This window comes from Catharus ustulatus, chromosome 1, assembly GCF_009819885.2.
Source record: "Catharus ustulatus isolate bCatUst1 chromosome 1, bCatUst1.pri.v2, whole genome shotgun sequence".
Classification (NCBI taxonomy): Eukaryota; Metazoa; Chordata; class Aves; order Passeriformes; family Turdidae; genus Catharus; species Catharus ustulatus.
The window spans coordinates 21350451-21360079 of NC_046221.1; the positions used below are offsets into that span (position 1 = coordinate 21350451).

At 47.9% G+C, this 9629-nt stretch overlaps 1 protein-coding gene across 1 annotated transcript; it reads left to right on the forward strand.

Moving 5' to 3' along the window:
* Positions 1 to 1990: 1990 nt before the first annotated feature.
* Positions 1991 to 8982, forward strand: C1QL3 (complement C1q like 3). Its single transcript, XM_033060452.2, has 2 exons — positions 1991 to 3848; positions 8308 to 8982. Exons 1-2 carry the CDS (start codon positions 3261 to 3263, stop codon positions 8485 to 8487), a joined length of 768 nt encoding a protein of 255 aa, XP_032916343.1. The 5' UTR covers positions 1991 to 3260; the 3' UTR covers positions 8488 to 8982.
* Positions 8983 to 9629: the final 647 nt, after the last annotated feature.

Here is a 9629-nt window from a genome sequence, read left to right on the forward strand (position 1 = left end):
GCAAGCCAGCAAGAGGGTTTCAAAAATACAAATAAATTTAGCACATTAAGACTGGCAGCAGCTCATGTAGGTTTAATGGTTATACTAAGAATGGACTGTCAATCTGGACTGCCAGCCTTTAGCATGGAGAGATTATAACCTGAGTGCTACCCAAGCCTTAATTACAGCAAATCAATGTTTTGGCACACCATTTCAGGACAACAAAAGTTCCATCATAAAAGAGTTTTCTGTTCTTCCTTTTAATTTGCTGAGATCTCTGGTGCATAACTTCTGAGCACTTTGGTTTCCCATTCTTAGTTTGCCAAGAAAATGTTATTTTTCTTTGGGAACTAAGGTTAAACTGGTAACTGAACCAAGGTCCCAGATTATATTCCAAGCTAACATTCTGCTGACAACCCAGTACTTGCCCTGATCTCTCTATTCTGATTACTCTGGCTGTGATTTCTGTGGCCGTCTTCTTTGGGAGAAGTGTGCAACAGTTCAGAGTGAATGAGCATCCTAGGCAGTATGTGTGAGGATAAAATTAAGGAAAATGTGGCTGGTATGGTAGGACCTCAGTTTAAGACTCAGGTTTATCATAGCTGAAGGAACTGAGAGTGTGCTTGATGCCAATAGGTCACCCAGCATCACAAATGGTTTCACAGATCATGACAGGTTTGTCTTTATTTGAGGATGAGATCTGTTCTTTGCCTAACGTGTAACAGAGCCACTGCAATGAAAGTTTATGCACATCCTTGATGATACAAAAACCAGCTGGCTTAGAGATGACTAAATACAACACCTCAAGGGCCCAGCTAGAGGCTGAGACAGAGCAGTCACTTCTGGCACATCTTTTCACTTTTTCTTGCCCAGAAGAAAAAACAGTGCTGAAAACCCTTTCCCGTGGGGTGAAGAGAGCAATGAGATATGAACATAATCCTCCAAGTGTGTTCAAGTGCCTTCCTCGGTCTTTAGGGGAAGCCCTTAGCTAAGGGAACTGGCTAGCTTGTGTTAGTGCCAGATAAAGAATTTTTTTAAGACAGACCATTAGAGAAAAGAAAAGAAAAAAAAAATCTTTTTTAAAAAGGGGAAGGAGGAATATTTACAAGTGCATGAATGGAAGCTTTGTCGACAGTTTTCTGGGGAGATAAGGAGCTGGACTGGCCCATCTCTACACGGCATGGACACACTCGATGCCTTTGAGTCTCTCAGGAAAGAGCAAAAGGAGCTGCTGACATTTCTGCTTAAAAGGAAGAATCAATGAATCTTTGTTTCCCACTGCCTGCTTGTTTGACCTTATTGTGTTGCGGAATAGAAAGGAAATAAAAGAGAACGGTGAGGGGAGAGCAGATTCGTGCTAATAAAATCCAAGACAAGATCACAGCCCTCTGATCATCACAGGAGATGCCATTATTTGGTTGTTGTCCTATTTGCTGCTGTTGCTCATTTCTGATTCTTGCCTTGCTGTAATAAGTCACACTCTTTCCAGCCATCATCCCTGTATTGACAGGCAAATGTCACCCAGGTTTGATTGACGTCCATTGCTCCTGAATACAGAAGTATGATTTAGGAATCAATTCTGTTTGTTTATTTAAACAGCTCTTTGTGTATCTTGTATAGCTGTAAGCAGGACAAGTTCTTTAATATTTTCTCTGCAACAATGCCACTAATATTGTACATTCACCTTCCCACTCAGTTACAGAGGTGCCCACCAGACCTTGAGGAAGGAGAAGCCTTTCATGTACAAAAAAACCCACAACAAAACCAAACAAACAAACAAAAAAAACCAAAAAGCAAAAAATCATTAACAAAACCAAACAAACAAAAAACCTCACACACACACACAAAAACCAAACCAACAACAAAAAAACCCACACACATATTTTAAAAAAATAAAAAAAAAAAGCAACCTTCAAGATGTAACAAAATGCTTTGCTGTCCCTGAGTTAAGCCAAAGAGGTCTTTTCCTCAGGTCTTAGGCATCGGTCGGTTTGCACATACCCCGGACTTTTCTTTGGCTTCTAAACAGAAGGGAGCACACTCCCTCCGTGTCAGTTTGCAAGCAGAGCAGGGGCTGGCTTTAACACCGGGAAACACTGTAGCCGGTGATGGGTATGTCATTTTTAATTCACAGGAAAAACTATTTCCTTCTCTGCCTTTATGGTTGCAATTGGGACGAGGAGGGAGAGGGAGATCCGAAATTGCCAGATACATTAAACTCTTTATTATTGTGGGAGGTATATTTTCAGATAACTTTTACTTGGACAATTGGTAAAACATCCCTGCATTTAAAGCGGTATTTCCCAGAAAACGCTAACATGGCAAAGCGGCCTCAGGGAAGCGTTAAGCAGGAGGTGGATTGACCTTTTAATTCTCGATCGGTGACCTGAAGGGTACCCAGAGGCTGCTAAACACATCTCTTCCTTTCGGTCTGCTTCAGAAAGAGCTGTCATCGCAAGATGCAGCTAGTGAGTGAGGCTCACGATTTCGCTGTTCATCCGTTTGCAGGAGGGGTGGGGGAGGGAGAAAAGAAAAAAAATATATATTTCCCACACTGCTAGAGTAATGCCAAACTCTCCGTGAGTGGGAAGAGCAGAGCAGATGCTGGAATGAGATGCCAAAGCAGCTCCCCTTTCCCCTGCGCTTTTGGGTGCCTATAAATTGCTCCAGCGCGCTCGTCAGCCTCCTCCTCTCCTGGCAGGTGGCACCCGGGCAGGATCCCGCTCTCCCTTCGGCTCCGGCTCCGGCGCGGGCACTGGGCGGCGGGCACCGGGGCGGCCGGGAGGCGCGTCCCCGCTGAGGACTGTCGTCTCTGCGAAGAGAGAGAGAGAGGGAGGGAGAGAGAGAGCGAGGAGCCGAGCGGGGCGATCGCGAGAGGAAAGGCAAGTTCCAGGGAAAGTTGACTCGGACTGGCACAGCCTGCAAAAAAAAAAAAGTCGATCGCCAGCGGGAGCATAAAAGTGCGGGCGGCCGGGGCGCGGCGGCAGGTCTCCCTCTCCCTCTCCCGCTCCGCTCCGCTCCCTCGCCCGCCCGGCGGCTGCAGCGGCCGCAGCGGAGCGCCGCGACCCGCGGGAGCCCCCGCAACACCGGCGGCCCTCGGGAGGGCGGCCGAGCCCCAGGGGAGCCGAGCTCGCGCGGGCTCGGCTTTTTTTCGGCTCTGAGGAGGAACCCCGCCAACCATCAAGATTTTGTCCAAAAGCAGACAAGAGGATCGCCCTGCGCTGAGCCGGCTGGTGGGCAGCAGGCGGCGGCTGATCGCGGCCGGCGCGCTGGGGGTGGTGATGGTGCTGCTGCTGGTCATCCTCATCCCGGTGCTGGTCAGCTCGGCCGGCACCTCGGCGCACTACGAGATGCTGGGCACCTGCCGCATGGTCTGCGACCCCTACGGCGGCACCAAGGCTCCCAGCACGGCGGCCACGCCCGACCGCGGGCTCATGCAGTCCCTGCCCACCTTCATCCAGGGGCCCAAGGGGGAGGCCGGCCGGCCGGGCAAAGCGGGGCCGCGGGGCCCGCCGGGGGAGCCGGGGCCGCCCGGCCCGGTGGGGCCGCCGGGTGAGAAGGGCGAGCCGGGGCGGCAGGGCCTGCCGGGCCCCCCCGGGGCGCCGGGGCTGAACGCCGCGGGGGCCATCAGCGCCGCCACCTACAGCACCGTCCCTAAAATCGCCTTCTACGCCGGCCTCAAGCGGCAGCACGAGGGCTACGAGGTGCTCAAGTTTGACGACGTGGTCACCAACCTCGGCAACCACTACGACCCCACCACGGGCAAGTTCACCTGTTCCATCCCCGGCATCTACTTCTTCACCTACCATGTGCTCATGCGGGGCGGCGACGGCACCAGCATGTGGGCCGACCTCTGCAAGAACAACCAGGTGGGCGCCGGGCCGGGGGCAGCCGGGGACAGGAGGGCAGGGGCGGCGGGCGGAGGGGATTCCCCGTGGGAGCGGGCGCTGCGCGGGCAGCGGGCGGAGCGGCGCGGGAAGGGCGGGAAGCGGGCGGGGAGCGATGCCGGGCGGCTGCTGGAGGCGGCGCGGGTGCGTGCCTGGGGAGCGGAGCCCCAGCCCGGGCGGCCCGAAGCGGGCCAGGGGAACCTGCGGGGAGCGCCGCCCCGCTCCGCCTCGGGTGCCCAAAGGCTACCGAGGGGCCAGGTGTTCGGCGCAGAGCCGAGCCCGCCCGGGCTGCTGGCTGAATGCGGACTCGACGCGCTCTTCTCTCCGGGAGCCGCGCCGCCGGGGCCGCTCCCAGCGCGCTGTCCGAGCACAGCAGCTCCCGGCCCGCCCTGCCCGCTGCGCTGCCCGCAGCTCTGCCGGGACGGGAGGGCGTGCGCTTCCCGCAGGGGCAAGCAGAGCTCGGCGCTCCCTCGGGGAGGGGAAAATCCCCGGCAAAAAAGGGGAGCCAGGGGCTGTGGGTGAGCTCAGGAGAGGGTGGTGCTGTCTGGGGAAAGGGTGAGGTGGGTGGGAGGAACGCAGCCACGGCACGGGACGCGGTTCCCACGCAGCGGAGCGCCGGGTTTGACAGGCTCAGCCCCCGGAGGGAGCGAGGCTCCTTCTCCCTGTTAGGAGAGCTGAGCCCTTGGCGGGCCTGGCTGACGGACCGTGCCAGGAGGCACAGGGGGAGTTCGGACAGACAGGGCAGGACCCGAGTCTGTCGGCATCCCCTGGGCCGGATGAAGACTTCGGAAATAATTAAAGGCCTTGCGATGCTGCCGTCTGAAATACAGAGGAATCATCCCTTTTAATTAGGATAAACGTAGCCACTCTCCTCTCAGGGGCTGTGCTTGTTACATTGCCCCCGGGGAGCCGTCATTCGCGATTTTGCGCCTCTTCCGCGCGTAGTTAACAGACACGGTTAGGCTGGCACTAATTCCTTAGAGGCACCGCCGTCCCTCAAGGCTTTGGGTACGCAAGGACAGTGCGAGGTGCCCAATCGTTGCCGTGTCCCCGGAGCTCCGCGGTGCTCCCGTGAGGCGGGAGGGCGAGGGCTCCGCCGGGCAGGGCGGCTCAACAGGTCCCTGAGCGCCCGAGCCATCCCGGGCTGCAGGGCGGGCCGGCCGCTAGGGAAGCCCGGAGCCGGCGCTGCCGCCCTCCCTGGGATGCTCGCCCTGCGCCGGGGTGGGCTGGGGGCTGGCCTGGCTCCCCGCCGTGTCCCCAGCACAGAACACCGGACCCTGTGTCCCCGCCGTGTCCCCGCCGTGCCCCAGCACTGAACACAGGACCCCCTGTCCCCGCCGTGTCCCGCCGTGTCCCCAGCACTGAACACCGACCCCCTGTCCCCGCCGTGCCAGGCGGCCGCAGAAAAGCTCCTCCGTTTGCGCTTCTCTTCCCCCGCCGAGCACGGCCGGCTGGCGGCCCTTTGTGCTCAGCGCACACGGGAGCGGCGGCGGCCACTAAATTAATCTGATATAGCACTTAACCTTTTGTTTATGGCTCCTCAGAAGGACTGTGAAAACAGAATAATGAGGACATCAGCGGCAATTAATTAAATTAGAAAATGTCTACCATAAATACTGTCTCAGCAGATAAACCAGGACTAGTAAAACACAGTACATCCTATATATTCACTTTGATATCTTCCACAAAAGCTATATTGTTCACCGCAGGAATACAATTTTACTTACAATTAAGTAACTGATCTAATTTCATCCTATTTATAATGTTGTAGAGTGTTTATTTTCCCAAACCCTGAAAAATAAATACATAGCAGTAGTTTTAAAGAACCATCCAATTACAAATATTCAATTGAACCTGAGGTCTAATCATTTCCAAATATAGGTACTTCCAGGACAGACATGAGACAAATTAAACTCATAGTTATTCAAAGAAAAAAGACCCACCCAAAGAGGGGTGCCATGTGTCAATTTGTATATACTATACCAGATATTTAGGTAAATACCTGCATATAAATTGTTTTAAATCAACCCACAATTTTGATGCCTTGATTATGATTGATTATGATTTATACTTGAAACACTAAATGCTGATGTGACAGGCTTTATGTGTATTTGTAAGGAAGCTCAGAAATTTTGGAAGTTGTTAAATGGAGTGACAAAGGCAACATTATAAATCCAGTGTTCCCTAACAATGAAAAAACCTGCAACACTGAAAACTATATGACTTACAGAAAAAAACGAACATTCCTAAGCAATACATATGTGGAACCTCAAGGTCCCCAGTGTTACCAGGTTGTCTGCTTTAATGGTTATCAAGCTTGAACAGCAAAGTGCTGAGGTCACACAGCTTAGGTGTGTGCAGGCTGAGAGCGTAGCTTCATGAAAGAACTTACATGGAACTTGTGAAATGTATTGTCTCATAATTATTTAATTCTGAGATACATTTACCCTCTTGCAGCAGTACAGTCACTGAGAATTCATTGAGACTGTTCTAGGCTTTAAAAAAAAATTGCTCTGGTTAACCAAGCAAGAAGGTAAAACCACTAAGAATAGCATAAAAGACCTTTGCTGCTACACACAGGGCAGTAAGATCTGCATTTTGGTTTCTTGACTTTCAATACACAGAATATTTTTTTCCAGCCAGTATGTATTATGTAGAATCTTAAAAATGAAATATCCATTGCTGTTGTAGCCAGTGTCCACATGCTGACTCCCTTAGGATACTCACTGATGAAATTTGAATTCTCCCTTGCCATCCACGGTATTTGTATTAAGTCCACAAAGTAGCATCTCATTAGGAAGCAAACGGGAATTTGAAAAATCCTTTAAACCATTTTCCTCACCATTATGCAAGATACTAGTTCTCTATGAAAGTTTTTCTACCTTATCTGTAGCCTTTTCACACCTACCCATTTGCTCTTTCCATTTCCACTGCCAGCAACCATCTCAGTTTGTTATTTTCTCTGGAAGGTCTTTCCAGGGTTAATGACCCAGAGCCTTCTTCTCTGCCCTGCCAGTCACTATTCCAGTACTTAGAATAATTACTGCTTAAAAAACTAGCAAAATAGATCACCTCTGTAAACAATACCAGGCAAGTCAGGATCAAGAAGTCCTGAAATAGTCGGGGTTTATCATCATGCCACGTATCAGTTTAAATTTGCAGCCTGTCACAGCTCTGCAAGCCTTTGCAGCCTTTCTCACTGTTCTTACAGGATGCATAAAGAATTTCCACCTACTGTGATTTTTAAGCTGCATAATGCCATAACATCCTGCATGGTAAAAGAACCCCCTCCTTTTTAACATTTCAATATTAATGTGAAATCATATCACATGAAAATTTAATTTGGAAATTTATCATGTAAACTTTGAAAGGAATCCATGGAAAATTGTGACTTATAGCCTATTTTTTCAGTTCAGAGCAGAAAAAAATCCCACATATAGTACGCCAAGTCATGCATTATTACTTAGTTCAGATTTGCAACGCCACTAAATCATTTACTGCTCTGTAACTACGCTAGAACAAAGACAAGCAACAAGCAGATGACGTGTTACACTGAAATAAATCACATGCAACCATGTTTAAATATTTTACCAAACAGAGTCAAATTATATATAAATGATTTGGAGACTTACAATGGCACAAGCTGTTCATTGCTGGAAAGCAACATATATCTTGAAATTACAGATTACTTATAGTTTGCAAGAAATGTGAAATTTAATCAGTAGTGGAATACCAAGGGAGAAATAGGGGAAAAGTATGTTTAAGGGAAAGTTGCAAATGAAAAGCCCTCAATGACTTGTAAATTCCAAAAATCTCTAACAGCAAATAGTGACTTGCTAGTGATTTTTCAGAAGTGCATCTCTTAAAACACAGTGAAATTAAATGTTTGCTTACTGAAATGTGATTATAGCAGGTTGTCCAAACCCAGACTGCTTGTGTGTGCAGGGGGGTGTACTTCTTGTATTCTTTTTTGCAGCATGATCCTATTACTTAGTATGACAATAAAGTGCCTCTGGAAAAAGTCTGTCTTGGGAGCTCCCTGTGGGTCTTCCTGTGGATCCTCACCATTGTCAATCACTTGTTCCACTGATACAAAAGTTACACCAATGTAAAATTGGCACACGATCCAGTTCTCCCAACTCTAGCTATTCTTACACATATTTTTTAAAAGACTCCAGACATCTACAGAAGATCAGGCAGTTGTGTATTCATCAGATGACTGAGAAAGGAGAATATTATTGCTTCAGTTTCAGAAAGGAGAAATAAGTTTCAGTAGGAGAAATAAGCAATAGCCATAGGAATAAACTATCATATATGTAGCCAGATGTTTAAAATGGCAACTCATGAATGTGGAATAAAACTTTGAGGATATGTTTTTAATTTCACCAGGCAGGAAACATTTCCTGAGTTTTCTTAACCAGTCATTCTGTGTTTTATGTAGGTTCGAGCTAGTGCGATTGCTCAGGATGCTGACCAGAACTACGACTATGCCAGTAACAGCGTGGTTCTTCACTTGGAGCCAGGAGATGAAGTTTACATTAAATTAGATGGAGGAAAAGCACATGGAGGAAACAACAACAAATACAGCACATTTTCTGGATTTATTATTTATGCTGACTGATAATGAGTAAAAAGACCCACCAAACCAATCGAGAAATGAAGCCTGCTCTTCTAAGCGATGGATTTGCGTGGCAAAAGTCAATGAAACAAGCACCCCAGCAGAGAGTGACACCGAACACCTCAGCAGCGGGGAAAAAAGTTGAATGCTACCTGATTCACATCTGTGCAACACAGAGAAACCTTATGTTAAAAAACCACAAACCAAGTCAAACAGATGTGCGATCCACTTCCGCCAAAGCAAATACTTCCTCATTGTTAGTGTCCATGTGAATGAAGTTCTACATAGAGCAAATTTTTATAGGGAAGAAAAGCCCACCTAAGGACGCTGAGTTATTTCTTCAGTGTATATGATACTTTGATGTGTTATGATCTTGCTGCTTTATCCATACTTCAGCTTTGGTTCTTGTGACTTACCTGCTAACAATGATGCTTGGAGTCCACTCATAGTGTGGTGAGGAATGATTTTACAATAAAAGGAAGAGGTAATCAAAATATACTTTCTCTCTGCAAAGAAATTGTTTGCCTTGTACTTTTCTTACCCTTCCACTTAAAACTAGAAACTAATCAGCTTCAAGCCTTAACTCAATGTTCCTGCTTTGTAGGTTTACATTAGACTTTTAACATAAAATCAATCCAGAGTTATTTAAATTTTGTCTTTCCCTTAGCTGTCCTCTAAAAGAAAAACTATTCTATTGGACCATATCCCTGATTCCACCAAAGCAAATGGCAAAACTCTCATTGCTATTAGTGGAACAGGGATATGGCTTTTAATTTGTATTCATGTAAATATATATTTAGACAATTATTACAAGCCCGTTCTTGATGGTTAGTTGTGTAAATACTTAGAAGGCCTGGCATCCACACCATCAGACTAAGGCAGAGTGTTTTCTTCGCAGCAATCAGTCTTCATTAGTCTTTTAGCACTTAGTCTGTACCTGGGTTCTATTTTTAATAAAATAGTTATGGATGAATATACTGCAGGTGTTCCACTACATTTTCATAGGAATATAATGGGTCAAAATCTTAATTGTCTTTAGGTGTCTTGTCTCACTGAAGTCAGTGGGATTTTTCCAACAAAAGAAGAGTGGGAAATCTGACACATGAGAAAATGCTGTCACACAGACCTTTTCCATGGAAGCTAGT